This window comes from Paramisgurnus dabryanus, chromosome 1 (genome assembly GCF_030506205.2).
Source record: "Paramisgurnus dabryanus chromosome 1, PD_genome_1.1, whole genome shotgun sequence".
Taxonomy (NCBI): domain Eukaryota; kingdom Metazoa; phylum Chordata; class Actinopteri; order Cypriniformes; family Cobitidae; genus Paramisgurnus; species Paramisgurnus dabryanus.
In genome coordinates this window covers 59,709,110-59,724,742 of record NC_133337.1, presented here as the reverse complement: position 1 = coordinate 59,724,742, position 15,633 = coordinate 59,709,110, and the positions used below count along the sequence as shown (strand labels likewise).

Here is a 15,633-nt window from a genome sequence, read left to right as displayed (position 1 = left end):
CTAAACAGCCTGTCATGTTACTGGAATGAATGTCAAGCCTGCAGGAAGTCTCCTGTGCTGTACTTTATGTGATGAGCACAATTGGTGTTGCTGCTTTTCAAATCAAATGCATTGCAACTGTGCATAGGCACCAAAGTACTTCACTAGGTTTTGGAATAGAGCTACTGTGTTTACAGTTTCCAATATTTCAAGTAGCATGTAAAATCACACCTTATTTGTAATAAATGTGGGTCTGTGCACATTTCATGTTCAGTGGGAGAATGTGACCAATTTTGATTTCATCAGGGCACACCTATAACTGAGTGTACTGGAGCTCGACTAAATCGGGGCTCGCGTCTGCTGCGGGGTCCTTAAAGTAGAGTGTGGCAGTGTCCTCTCCCTGATGTGTCTTCCGCGTTCTGAGCTCGGTCACCTCTTTGGCTTGTTCTTGCCGGCAGCGGTTGCTGTTCCACCACATTTCCAGAGCGGCCACCAGACAGGCCAGCAGGAGACCCGCGGCCAGGATGCAGAAGACGCCGGCGAAGCTGTGCAGTTTGAGCGAGCGGCTATCCGGCTGGGCGTTGCTGTAGCTGTTGAGGTCGCAGCGACCCGTCCGAGGCCACCACTTCTGCTTCAGGACATCCAGATCTCCTTTCTCCTGCAGCTCCAGAATCCTGTGAGTTATATGAAACAAAAGAATTTGATTATCTCACGTGAAGCATTTCATCAGGTCCCTTATGGGGTCTCGACATTTCGAGTGAAAGTTAATTTCATTTTGAAATAAAAGTAGTTTAATCGATTAACATCACAAAATGGCCTCATGACACAGCTGCCCTGAATCTGCCAAGATGTATGGCTCTTTGGCTCAGCAGGTGGATGTATCTTATTAAATGATGTCGCTGTTGCGAGCGGCGGGACCATCAACAAGTAATAAACCCATTTCAATTCTTCAATGAAAAGCCTCAACAGAAACATGTAAGAGGGCTGCCAGAAAACACTAGCGAATAGAGAACAGATGATGATGAGCCACAAAACACAGAAAGTAAGATGAATTTCTCTTTCAAGAAGAGATGACATTATGGTTTACTGTGTAATAACCCGCAAGCTTCTTCCCAGCTGCCTCACAGTGCATTCGCAACACCGTGAAAAAAAAACACCCTAGGGCTTCTGAATACAAAGACCCCCTTCAAGCTGACTTATGACCTGCTCATTTTTCTGCCCAAAATCACCTTAAAGAAGTACATAAATCTGATCTGAGGTCAGATGTGAGGGGCTGACTACCAAACAAGCCTCTCTGTGCAGACACAAAGAAAATAGTGGGTGAAGATGCTGCAGACATGAACTGAATTGCTTAAATATCTCACTGCGGGTAATCTCACAAAAACATGTTTGGGTCAAGTTTCATGTCAAGTGACTGTTGAGGAGAAGCAAGGACATGCAGAGCATAATTTTGGCATTTATTTTAACAAAACAAAGCATGTTCAAAAAACAGTTCAATGGCTGGGACCTAAGAAGTCAGGCCACATTCAAACAGCTGGAGACAAAACCATGTATTCTCTGAAACACAGAGCAAGACTGTCTGGATAAAAAAAAAAAAAACTAACAGAACTAAGAATTAAACACCATGCTCTGAGGTAAAACATCACAAAATGTGACTTTCATATCACAATGACATTTTATCCCAAAATGTAAACAAAGAAGGATCGAAAAAGACAGGTTTGAGAATTATGTGTTGACCAAAAAACATCAATCTATTGTTCAAACTAGAGATGGACAGATATATCAGCCGATAATCAATATTGGCAGCTAAATGCATCCTATCCTACATCACCTGGTTGTTTAAAGACAGTCAATGATCAGGGAAGATTATATCCTAGCAATCAAAAGGGGCGGAACAATGCATCAAAACTCATACTGTGGTAATATGTCATGACAACAGAAGTGCAGATTGTCTGCAGTTTAGGATTTTGTGACATACTATCAAAAACTGGTATCGATAGATGTAATTTTAAATCATCCAAAATCTGTATCAGCACATGCACTCACCTAAAGGATTATTAGAAAACACTTGTTCAATTTCTCATTAATGCAATTATCAACCAATCACATGGCAGTTGCTTCAATGCATTTAGGGGTGTGGTCCTGGTCAAGACAATCTCCTGAACTCCAAACTGAATGTCAGAATGGGACAGTAAGGAGATTTAAGCAATTTTGAGCTTGGCTAGGTGTTAGTGCCAGACGGGCAGGTCTGAGTATGTCACAGTCTGCTCAGTTACTGGGATTTTCACGCACAACCATTTCTAGGGTTTACAAAGAATGGTGTGAAAAGGGAAAACATCCAGTATGCAGCAGTCCTGTGGGCGAAAATGCCTTGTTGATGCTAGAGGTCAGAGGAGAATGGGCCGACTGATTCAAGCTGATAGAAGAGCAACTTTGACTGAAATAATCACTCGTTACAACCGAGGTATGCAGCAAAGCATTTGTGAAGCCACAACACGCACAACCTTGAGGCGGATGGGCTACAACAGCATACCCACCGGGTATCACTCCTCTACACTACAAATAGGACAGTTAAAGACTGGAAAAATGTTGCCTGGTCTGATGAGTCTCGATTTCTGTTGAGACATTCAGATGGTAGAGTCAGAATTTGGCGTAAACAGAATGAGAACATGGATGCATCATGCCTTGTTACCACTGTGCAGGCTGGTGGTGGTGGTGTAATGGTGTGGGGGATGTTTTTTTTGGGACACTTTAGGCCCCTTAGTGCCAATTGGGCATCATTTAAATGCCACGTCCTACCTGAGCATTGTTTCTGACCATGTTCATCCCTTTATGACCACCATGATGGCTACTTCCAGCAGGATAATGCACCATGTCACAAAGCTTGAATCATTTCAGATTGGTTTCTTGAACATGACAATGAGTTCACTGTACTAAAATGGCCCGCACAGTCACCAGATCTCAAAAGAGCATCTTTGGGATGTGGTGGAACGGGAGCTTCATGCCCTGGATGTGCACAAATCTCCATCAACTGCAAGATGCTATCCTATCAATATAGGCCAACATTTCTAAAGAATGCTTTCTGCACCTTGTTGAATCAATGCCACATAGAATTAAGGCAGTTCTGAAGGGGAAAGGGGGTCAAACACAGTATTAGTATGGTGTTCCTAAAAATATCCTTTAGGTGAGTGTATTTTGTGCATCCCTATAACCAACACCACAAAAATCTAAATTAAAATGATCTCTGTCATCACATTTTCATACTAATATTATATTCTAACGGTTATATTACTCATATAACAGCTCTGCACACTCTTCTCTCAACAAAATTCAAGAGATGCACTCTGGAAAGCAATATGAAAGAAATTACAAACTATCTGGACAATTAATTGTTTTTGCTTTTTTATTACCATCAGCTACAGGGTATAACAAAAAATATTTGTAAAATATATTTTTTTTAATTTAAGACCCCAAAATTTAAAGATGCTGTACGTAACGTTTCTACTTAAACAAATCCCTTTTCAATTGCCTGTGTGCGAATGGGTTGTAATCTCACATTAAAATTATCCACTTTGCAGGTTTGGCTATTACCTCTAAAAAAAATATTATAATTTTTATGGGAAAGTACCGGGTCGGATTTGGCGCGAAATCCAGTGACGTCACCCGCATGCGCATTCCCGAGCCTCTCGCCTCGTCTACTGACTATGCGCTCAACAGCGACGACACTGTCTGATAACAGACTGAAACGACCTGCTCCCAGCACAACACAGACTCCACATATTGTGAAGAAAAAAGTTATCTGCTGAAGCTCGTAAGGCCAAACGTGAATCGGATCAACTTCGGATTTAAAAAAAAAACACGGATTAACATTGGCAGGGCATTTGAATTATGGAGAAACCTCCGCTTTGTTTTGGGTATAAAAACGGATCCGGAGTTGGCTTTCATCCTTTTGGACAGGTAAGCTAACATTACTACAAAGCATGTCAAATATATTTCGATTATGTGCTTTAGTTTTTTAGACGTTGTTACGGTTTGCTAGCCTTCGCTTTAGCTTGTGTTCGCCCAGCCGTCGTAGATCCATGACGTTAAACTGCGGACGCGTTTGTTTGCGTGCGTCCACTTTTTAAAAGTCTTTAAACTCGTACAGTCTGACATTGATGGAAACTGAGATTATACAGTGTGACATGGACTTAACTACGATATTGATCACACAGTGTGGCAAGCATCAAGTCTAAAGGACTATTTAAAATAGCACAGTGTATACCAGGCTTTGCTGTTATACTGAAATTGTTCAGTGTAGTTCACTTACCGTTTTCGTTATCTTACCGTAAATGTACCTACTTAACACCACATTACATAGGCTAAATGCAGTCAATTAAACGTTGCAGTGGGAGTTTACCTGAGTTTCCAGCATGTTGTGTAATGCTTTCTCCGGTGTGTTACACCTCAGTCTGGCAGTCGCTTATGAGTTCGAGCACGCGCTTGTAAACTTATTGGTTGCAATCTGAAACATCACCGCTAGAGGCCGCTGTAAACTACATACAGCGCCTTTAATATAACTGGCTCTCCTGCTGAACTATGAAAATTGCATCATATTTACATGGGCAAACATCAGTAATATTGCTAGTTGTTGAGTCATGCTATGGTATTCCAGATGGATCAATAAACGATGCACTAGAAAAGAGACAACAAGAGAACCCTCCCCTGCTTTCTGAAATCCAACAACAATATAATTATACAGTCTTAATTGCTTACAAGTGATTATGTGGAGCTTTAGACAGTCTACTGGCATCTGTTGCATCCACAAAGGGATCAATTTGTATTAGGAAAAAACTAAACCTAAAAATATCGGGAAAAGCATACTGCAGCTCCTGTGTCACTGGTAGTCATTTATCCTTATGTCTGAGGTAATTGAAGCACTTTGAATATATTTAATTCAGACTCCATATGTCTGCAAAATCTTAAAACGCAGTATGGCTTTCTTTTGAACACCTACACAAAACAATTAAACGTACTTTCGTAATGTAAGAAGCGCCTAAATAGTGTGGGATATTTTATCATATTCACTCCCTGCAGGATAGAGTTTTTAGAGTTGTTAGAGTGTTTTAACGAGACAGAGTTCGTACCAGCCTGTTGCATTCACCAAGAGACTTAGGTAATAACGAAAATAGCTTTCGCAACTGCGGAGAGCCCATTAACAATAGCTTGATGTGCCATATGCGCTTCATTTTTCATGTAAATCCAAAAATGAGAGGGAAATGATGATAAAGGGGAAATTTTACACAGAGATAGGTGATACTCACTTTTGGGAGATGAGATCTCGATATGGGCTCCCATGTTGCATGGCGATCCCGTAGCCTTTACTGCTCATGCTGTTGCCAGATACAGTGATGGTGCAATCATCGTCTGTGAGCGCCGCATACTCCACCACGGCCATATCCCACAGGAACGCATACGGTTCTTTTTTGGCCTGCAGATAAAGATTCATGGTTAGTCTGAAGAAAATGCAGAGCCATATATTGGCATTGCAATTTAACGTTTGATGACTAGTTCCAAACACACAGGAATTCTCTAAACCATATCCTCAAAAGTTATTGAAGGAAAATTGCAACCTTTCTAAACAGTAATTATTGTTAAAGTGTTTCAGCTATTGAAACCAGCCTCTGGAGGCTGATCTATTGAGTTCTGTCTCACTTAAAGGAGTTTTATTGATCTAAACGGGCTCTCATTGGCTGATTTAAAAGATTTTACATCCTAAATTCATTATGCACTTAAAAGTTTCTTTCTAAACGTCTCTTTCGCATTTAAACTTCCTTTTCCATGTGATCATTTTAAAGTTGTTTTCTGGCACATAATGTCTGCTACTCGTTTTAAAATGGTCGATTGTTATGTTACATAAATGGCTTTTTAAAGATGTCTTTACACTCTTTAGGAAATCGAACAGGCAGACAGCCCATTATTATCATATTTAAAGTCCCCATCTTAAAGTCCCCCATAAAATCTGCAAGAGTCTTTTTTTTTTAATCAAGTGCCCTCATAAACCTTAATCAAAGGTACTTAATCTGAAAATGTACTTTCGCCCTCATGTGGTGATCATTCTCTGATGACCTCAGCTTGATGGGTTGGGCAGAGCATCCGTTAACCCCGCCCCCTCCCGTTTCTGAATGAAACGTCTACTTTTCTGTATCCAATTAATTAAAAAACACAAACCACACCCGCTATTTTTACTGTGTGACATTCTGTTTTACTCCAAAAATAAAATAAATAAATACGGAAGTTAATTTGATCGAAACTTCCAGTTCACGGGGACTTTCATGTTAACTTTAAACCACAATGTTTAACTTGCTAATATACAAAACAACCAATGTAAAAAAGAGGCTAATTTAGATACCTTGAAAGAAGTAAGAAACCTTGAAATAATTTACACAAATGAGTTATAAAGCTACTTGTTTCTCTTCATGTGCTATTATAAACCTGAGTATTTAACAACTACACTCTCAGAAAAGGCATGGAAGCTGTCAATGGGAAGGTACCCTTAAAAAAGGTCCTAATATGGATAAATTGGGTAACAATATGTACCTTTGAGGTACTAATGTGTATCCTTAATGTTCAAAGGTGTACTTTTTGAAAAGGTACTGCCCCAGTGACTGCTTTTGTCCTTTTATATGACAGTGTACATGAAACTGCTGTCATTTTTATAGCATATAGAATATGCGACATACAGTACAGTATTTTTGCTGGTCACTAGCATATGTTGTGTTATGCAGCTATTGTCTGGCCAAAATGTTTATACTACTGCACACTTAAGTCAAGAGCACATTTTCGACACCCAAAATAACTTGATAACGCTAAGGGATGTCACAATGAAAGACATTTCCTTGTCAATATAAGAACAAGGACAAAATGTTACTATGAAGACTACAATATAGTGGGGGAGGTTTAAACCTTGCGTATGCCTTCTGATGGACCAGACACTGAGAAGTCCTTCCCGTTGTTCTTGCTGATGGTCCTCCACAGCTCTGCATAGGTGCTGTCCTGCTCAAGCGGGTTTGTACCCTTGGCTCTAAAGTAATCGTACACAGCTGAGTCCCTCACAGTGCCGTAGGTAAAGTCCATCTGCCTCGCGAGGTCCTGAAACGTTCTGATCAACATGAGAAAAACAGGCTTCGTCACCACCGCAAAACAAAAACAATAATATGAAACAATTGTTAAAGTGTTTTAGCTATAGCTGAGACCTTGTGAATTACAGTCAATACATTGCCCATAGGTGTGTGAGTGCGAGTACAAATGTGTGTTTATGAGTTCCCAGCAATGCCCTGTGTTCCTTGATGCTGGAATAGGTCATGGTGAGCTTTTGAATCATACAGTATGTGACAAACCGGACCCCGAAAAATTGTCTATATTGTACTAACAGCTTCCACTCTTTTCCTCTTCTTTCTACTAGATGATGAAACATGGATGCAGTGATTTAATCTATTTAGACACAAAGCATCCGAGAGGATGTATAATGTTAGGTGATAGGGCTTGGCTCACATTTAGCAGCGCAATCCCAGTTAATTTCAATTCATCATGCATCAAACATTGTGTGTAATTTGTATATAATGTATCTATTATACTGTCCACAACACTCTTTTATAGACCTTTTGTATAAATTTCATATAGCTAAACATTATATTTTATTATAAAACAGTTAGCTCCAGTCCTTGATTCTGATTCGTCAATAGCTGTGTCTTATTTACGATAAAGCACAGCTATGACCGCTGTACCCAATGCTTCTCTGTCGAGTATCACTGCATAGCACCCTGATCAACTTAAACATTCTGTTGATGTTTAAAGTCAGGGACTATTTTATTCAGCATTGTGGAGGCTGTATCGATTTGTGAATAAGTCACGGCTGAAGAGGTTGCACAGACTCTGCGTCACATTGTGCCTAGCAATAACCTAAAGCTGTTACTTATAGATGAAATGCATAAAAAATTAGTCCTACTCACAATAGCATTTTAAGGACAAAAACCTGTCAGATATCTTAAAATAAAACGCAATGTCTTAGTTTGGTAACCGTGCACTTTAAAACATATAGTTGGACAATGGACAATCCCACCTGTTGGGTTAAAAATAACCCTATGCTGGGTAATTGTTACCCAATTATTGATTAATACAATTTAGCATTTGGGTTGAAACAACTAAGCATATGGATTGAAATGAACCCAACTGTTGGGTTTGTCTATAATTTACCCAACTGGGCATAATTCAATTTATTAAAATTTTTTAGACTATGGTATAACCAGAATAATTCTGTGATTACCAACGACTCTGGTTCGTTGAATTATTACAAAATATAAGAGTTTGGTTCCAAACGCAATAAACGCCACAAAAAAATAGTTACCACTAAAATCAGTATTGTATCAGGTCAGTATTAAAAAGTAAATTCTTAATTTTACACAAAATCCGATATCCGCCGTGTTATTCTGTCATCTTTTCTCCCTTTGTTTCCAAAAAGCGATAAACACCATCCTTCTCTGCAGAATGCAATAAATCCACTCAACAGTGCACTATTCCACGCATTGTAAACATCAATGGCGGCGTGCTGAATACACACACGAAGTCACCAAATATATATATATATATTTATCCAATAAAAATATTGTCAATGATTTATTGCATTTTGCGCAAAAAAATATCTTTTTTTATAAAAAATCTTTGAAAATCAAATTATGGATTTGAATTTTAAATGTTGTTATAACCTAAAGATGTTATGTGAAATTTTGTAACGGAATATATATATATATATATATATATATATATATATATATATATATATATATATATATATATATATATATATATGTAACATTCCACAGAGCCACAAGTAATCCAGATAGCGTTTACACCTGAATAAGAAGCAGAATCATTTGGGCTCAAGTGACTTAACCTGAAGTTGTCTACATAGTTTAATTTCTCCAGGTGTGACTCAACTCTGAATCATTTATTTTTTCTCTCATAACATTTATCACGTTAATGGTACCACAGTACATCCAGAACTCGGTTGTCATACATCATCAGGATAGGGGCCTAACTTGGCAGGAGCTAACTTCAAAGTCCAAAGAGAACTCTGTAAATAATGTGGGATGTTGTGCCATCTGTACTGCTAATGGAGCTGTCAGGCCAAGCAGATGAAACATCAACAAGTGAAATGCAATGTTGCAATCCTTTATGACTGTTTGTTTGCTGGACATTCTGCTTAAAGTAAATCAAGACTACGCTCTGAGCTACCAAATGACTTTTTCCTTGGTTTAGCTAACTTCAGTACAGACATTTTGGATATGTAGTACCAATGCTGGTGTACCTTAACATGGTGCCTGCAACATGAAGGTCATTGGTTCAATTCTAAAGAAAGATTAAGGAAAATGTTGTATACACTAGTGTATAAACAAGTGATCCACAATGATAAGCATTAACTGTAGTGATCAAACAGCATGTAAAAAATGGCTACCAACAATTTCCGTCCTAAATTTGATTCAAACATCTAAATATATAAATGAGTTTTAAGACCTGAATTAAAACACCAAGATTGCTGGCACATTATTAGAATGTTGGAAAACACTTTGTCTCGATGTTCCCATTTGACATTTTGTTGATTATAAGGAATTCAGCACCTACTAGTCATCTAGTCAAAGTCTCATTAGACTGTTTGTATTAGAATACTGTTAGGGGTAGATTGTCTAATGGGGACCATCAAAATAAATCATGGATCGTGTAACGAAAGGTCCAATAAGGGAATGCGTACTAATAAAATGCTTACTTTGAATGCAGTGAAAATCACTTTAAATAAAAGCATCCTAAAAATCTACATTCTATGTTGCTATAACAGCAATGAATCTAAAGCCACAAGTAAAAAATAGAAAACAATTCAATTCAAGTAAAATTACTTGATGTAATTAAAATTCAAAGCAGGGTCTAAACTGTCTTGAACCTGATAAAAATGCTACTGCGATCTGGCATACTTTCTTGACACCTGGATCAGTTCTTTAAAATTTAGAAAGTGCTCTTAATCATGATTTAATTATTGCTGCCACGACTGCTAGAAAACATACTTAAACATCTATTGTAAAAAAAATTATGCAAGAATATTATGTAATAGTGAAAGGTGATTCAGCTTGTTAAATTCATTCATTATAGTTTACAGTATTGGTGACAATATAATGTAAAAAATTGAACGTGTCAAATATAAAGCTAAACTTAATTTGAATTTAAAAACAATAAATCCAGTCTTATGGTGCTTTCACATCTGTCCGAACCAGCTAAAATGAACCAGAATTCAGTCACGTGAAACGTGTACATAACTCGTTGACGAAAGGTTTCTTTTAACATATATCTTAAACTGCTTTTTGATTGGTCAGAAACAGCATTCAGGAAACACAGAACTCCTGGAAGAAACATTAACTCTTTCCCCGCCATTTACGAGTTATCTCGTCAATTAAGAGAAAACATTTGCATAAAAAATGTGTTCCTGATTATTTTTTTATGTTAATCTGCAATATCACGATTCCCACCCAATTTATGAAAAAACTGAATCCAAAACTTTTTTTACTCATTTAAAACTATGTATGTTTTGATAATCGTTCTGAATCTGATCTCTAACAAAATATTCCTTCACAAAAATGCAATTATTTCAGCTTTTTGCTAAAAAAAGTTTTTAAATATAAATACCCATATTTAAGAGTTTATAAGCAGAGAAAAAATATATAAGATTTTTTTCCCCGTTTTGTTTGTTTGTTTATTGTTTGTTTGAAAGCAGAGGGTCTGTTCTTTCATTTGATATATTTGTATGTTTATATTTTTAGAAGAGTTTGATTGCTGCGAGTTTGATTGCTGCATTCTCGCCCCACCAGACAAACCACACCAAGTGGGATAACGAACTCTAGTACGATTAATCTGAACTAAATAAGGCAGGTGTGAAAGAACTTTTAGTGTGGATTTTAAAATGTCTTGGTCCTGTCCAGCGCCAGGTCCTGTGTACAATTAGGTAAAATTATTACTTTGTAAAATTTGGTCTTTGTCAAACTTTGTCAAAATATGATTATTATTATTATTATTATTATTACTATGTATATAATATTAGTACAATTGCCAACTTTTTATTGAACATTTATAAAAACAGTAAAAGCAAAAACCTATTTGACTAGTTGCCATGTGTCACAGTGATTTATTAGGGTTGAAAGGATTTTAGGCACAATGACTTTGAATGTGACTTATCCAATCAGCTGGAAATCCAAACAAAATCAAGGCGCATGCCTTATCAACAACTGCTACCAATAATTTCTGCAGTGGTTTTTAAAAAGTACTATAGAGTAGACAAATGTGTGGTGAGCTTTTAAAGAGCATTAGGACAAGTAATGAATATGCAGTTACTCAAGGAAAACTCCTATGTCTTTCTGCTGTCCGACTGCTCAGAAACCTAATACCCAAAGCCAATCTCCATTTCATCAAGTCACAGAAAGACGAATCACTAGAAAGACAGAAAGGGCCATTAAAGGTGCATTTCTATCAATAAGACATGAGAACAATTGGAAGGAAAAGAAAATCTCTCAACTAAAACAAGACAAATGCTGCATTAATGCTTGACTTGTTCGGGTGTCCTGGGCAAACATGAAGATGGTGGAACATTAGTTTCATCAAATATACATTCAGTCAACTGTTCTTGAAAGCACCAATACTTTCATACCTTTAAATAATCTTAAGAACCTATATTTACTACAAATACCCTTTTTTGATACATAAAGGTTATTTGAATGTAAAAGGTTCTTTATGGAACCATTCAGACAAAAATGGTTCTTTTGTTGCATTGTGAAGCATCTTTATTTTTAAAGAGTGTGGATGCAAGCAACCATACAGTACCAACCAGAATTCATTATGCAAATAGTTTTTAGTAAAATTTGGAATGGCGAACATTCAATCAATTAATTTCAAATTTTTCCAAAAAAAATCTATTTTAACCAATTTCTTTTTTTTTTGAATCTGTTAAATAGTTCAATTCAATGTAGAAAAATTGTGGGAAAGAAAACATGATTTGAGATGATGCACATACAGGGTGTTAGTCATATGAATACACAAAAAATAGTGACTGAATAAGCAGGGGCCTTATTTATAAAGTGTGTGTACACACAAAACGGGGCTGAAAACGTGCGTACGACTCTTCCCAATCAAAGGTAGTGATCAATATAAAAAACACTTGACGGGAAAATGTGCGCACCTGTAAGCAAACTCTGACCCATGCATACCCACATTCTGGAGACAATGAATGGGAATTGGTGACACAGATGGTAAGGTAGTAAACTAAAATCAGACTGAAGCATGTAATTACATCAAAATTCATTTAAAATATTTTATCAGTGCTGTCTCACTGTTACATTGTCCACTAAGGGAGTGGGAGATGGCCGACTGCATGGAATACAGGATAGCACCAAATACCCCACCATTAGATAACTGCAGAACACAGTGTAAATAACCAAATATTTTCCATAATTACTGTGCATTTTTATCATTAAATGACAAAGTGTGGAAATACAGCCATTAAGCTCCCGGACAATTGTTTCTCTCTATGTTACCACTATAATAGTCCTAATTATGATGTTCATAACAAAACCGGCATGAAGAAACATGTGTTCGCCTATTACACTACTAAAATAAACATTTACTCTGTTAGGTAAAAGGAAATGAATAGTTATGTTTTTAAATTAAAATGATTTATTTTTTGTCTGCTCTTTGTAGAGCTGAGGAGAATGCTCTGCTGCTGGAGAAGAGCATGCATATATCAGACGCGTGCAAAAAAGGAGCAGAAAATACACATTTAAAATACACATTTATTTTATTTTAGTGATACGAATCATGTATGCTGTGATATTGGCAAGGTGTGCGATATAGTTGCTGTAAAAATATATAAATGTGGTGACCCCATGTGTAATGCAATGCTGGAGGATTACGACAATGGCTGCGTTTATTGGACGTGTGCATTTAGCTTACAAACAAACAATTTGCATTGACTATTTATGGTTAAAAATGGGCGTGTACAGGGCGGGATATGAGGCAGATTCACGTATGCACACTTGCAGGTGGTCTGTGATTTATAAAGGGAAAATTGCATGTTGGTGTATATACGCGTATATTCGCAATGGTTTAATAAATCATAATATATTTTCGTGTAAGATTTTTTGGCGTACAGACTTTTAATAAGGATCCTATGCACAGTTTTATAAATGAGGTCCCAGGTCTCAGACCAGATCTCTCTCAACGTGACACCCTTTGCTCAACATCAACATAATCAAATACAATCAAACACCAGAGCCACAGACTGGGTAAATAGCTCGGATCACACCTGAACTCTGGATAACATTTACACATGTGAAAGCAAACTTCAACAACACACAAAACACACATTCATTCTGACATTGAATAAGCCAGCAATAATGATTATTACTATTATTATTAAATGGCACTTTTCCATTGCATAGTGCAGCCCGGTCCGGCTTGGTACAGCTCATATTTTATGATAGTACCCAATACTTTTTTGAGTACCACCTCGGTTGTGGTTCTTGCTAAATACAAGATCAGCTTACTCTCATGCACTGTCAAGCAAACCAGTGTTTATGTTGTCTCTTCTTTGTTGTACAAGTTTCCAAACTCCTTTAAATAAACATCCACAGGCTGAGAATCAAATACACCATTGCAGTTTATTTGTGGCAGCACATTCAACCACGTGTACGGGTGAAAAATGAAATAATAAGTTATTGATGCACATGCAAACAAAATAAAAAATGCAATTTACACCACCATGCACATGTCTGCATGTGTTTACAGCATTTTTGTAACTTTGAGTGTGCCTCCTTATTCAAAAATGACAGAAAGGGTCAAGGCTTAAAAGAATGGTCAGGGGAGTGCGAGGACTGACGCCATTGTTTTTGTGCAGAACCTGTCATGCAAGAGAGGTAGTGAAGAAAGCAATTTGCAAAAATCTATTTGTGGTGGTCAATTTTGATTTTGTGGCGGAACGACACAAATAAATGAATGTATGGGGGACACTGCATTCCATGTATATGCTCTGTTGCTTCCATGTTGTGTGTTTGTTTGTTTGCATTAACAATGATGTCACAGCAGTAGGAAACTTACTGTAAGTCTTGAAGTCATTATAAAAATGTCAGTTTTATTTAATTTAGGTTAAAGATAGGCTGCAAGTTCTTGCTATTGGTCAAGTGTAAGTGGAGGTCCTATTAAATACTTTTTGTTTTTAATACTGCATACAAATGCCTTGTATTTTCTGGTAGTATTCTAATAAAGAGACTTAAATGGTCATTATACGATTGCAAAAACAGCAAATCTATAATGATGGCATGGTACTTTTGCTCAGTACTGTAAGTCAATCCATCACATACCAAAACTCCAGGCAGGCTCTGTATTACACAATGTGCCATGATGACAGGCTGTCTGCAGTGCAAGCGTTAAAGATGCACATCACGTCACAATGTTCACTAACAATGGATGATCAGTTCAGTTTCCCAAAGCACTAAGTAGAAGTAAGTCCCATAAGTATAGTACTTAATCTCTATGGCACATTTCCCAAAAGCATTGTTATCTTAGTAGCACATAAAACGCTTGTAAATGAACAAGAGCCTCGGGCCAGTCGTAAGTCCATTTTGCTTTCAAAGTTAATCATAGAGAAAAGACATATAAAATAGATTAATGCATTTTTAACATAAAAGGTTATTGCAAACAAAGAAAACAATCCCCTCCCAATTTTGTTCCTTAAAATAAAGTATGCGCATGCCTGCATTTTACTTAAAAGTTTCCTTTCAATACAGTTTTTTTCCACTAATGAAGTGCAAATATTTTAAAATCTAATCATATTGGCTGGGTACAATCATGTCACTAAATGTTTACTACACCTTTCTTTATATATTTACGGAGTGTCTATTTACACTAAGTGCAAATAAAGTCCCCTGTTGGCATTATGCTATTTACAAAAGGCTCTGGTTGGACCACTAAAGCTTGAAAACATGTAGACCTGGCTTTTGTCGCAATGTCCCTGCTTTGTTGTCCAACCCCACTATTCCCCCTGTTCATCACATACATTATCCAATCAAAAAGCCATTTATTTTTAATAAAAATGAAGAAAATATTCGAAAAGTGGAAATAAATTGGTGGGTAGGCTATTACTAAAATACTAATACACTACAAAATGAGATGCAGCAAACAGAAACCCATTTGAAATGTATTTAAAATCAAGACAAACTCTTTTTTTTGTAAAAGAAATCGCATTAATGGTTTTTGAAAAAGCTTACCAACTGTTTTGAAGAATTAATAGTATAACAAATTACTTTGTTGACAGTCTATCGTTCAAGAATAATGTAAATAGTTTTTCATATGTTTACTATTAAAAAAATTAATATTCACAAAATGTACATTTTACAAATAGTATTTGCTTATTAAATAAAATGCATTAAACTCACCAAATTAGCCTACGGATTATTTGTAAACAAAATCCATCCTCCTTTCTTTCCTCAAGAAGAGTTTGATAAGTCCTTTTCATTTGCTATGGAGGCTAATGCTGAAAGTCGAGATTATATATATCTAGCATAAGTTTAATTCGTTGTAGGGCTG

The 15,633-nt window shown here is 36.8% G+C and overlaps 1 protein-coding gene across 1 annotated transcript in view; it reads right to left on the bottom strand.

Annotated features, from left to right (window-relative positions):
• The window catches only part of grid1b (glutamate receptor, ionotropic, delta 1b), a 414,521-nt gene that overhangs the window by 12,732 nt on the left and 386,156 nt on the right, over positions 1 to 15,633 (bottom strand). Inside the window, 3 exon segments of the mRNA XM_065242651.2 lie at positions 413 to 653; positions 5,283 to 5,449; positions 6,925 to 7,120. Coding sequence (XP_065098723.1) covers positions 413 to 653; positions 5,283 to 5,449; positions 6,925 to 7,120 — 604 coding nt within the window.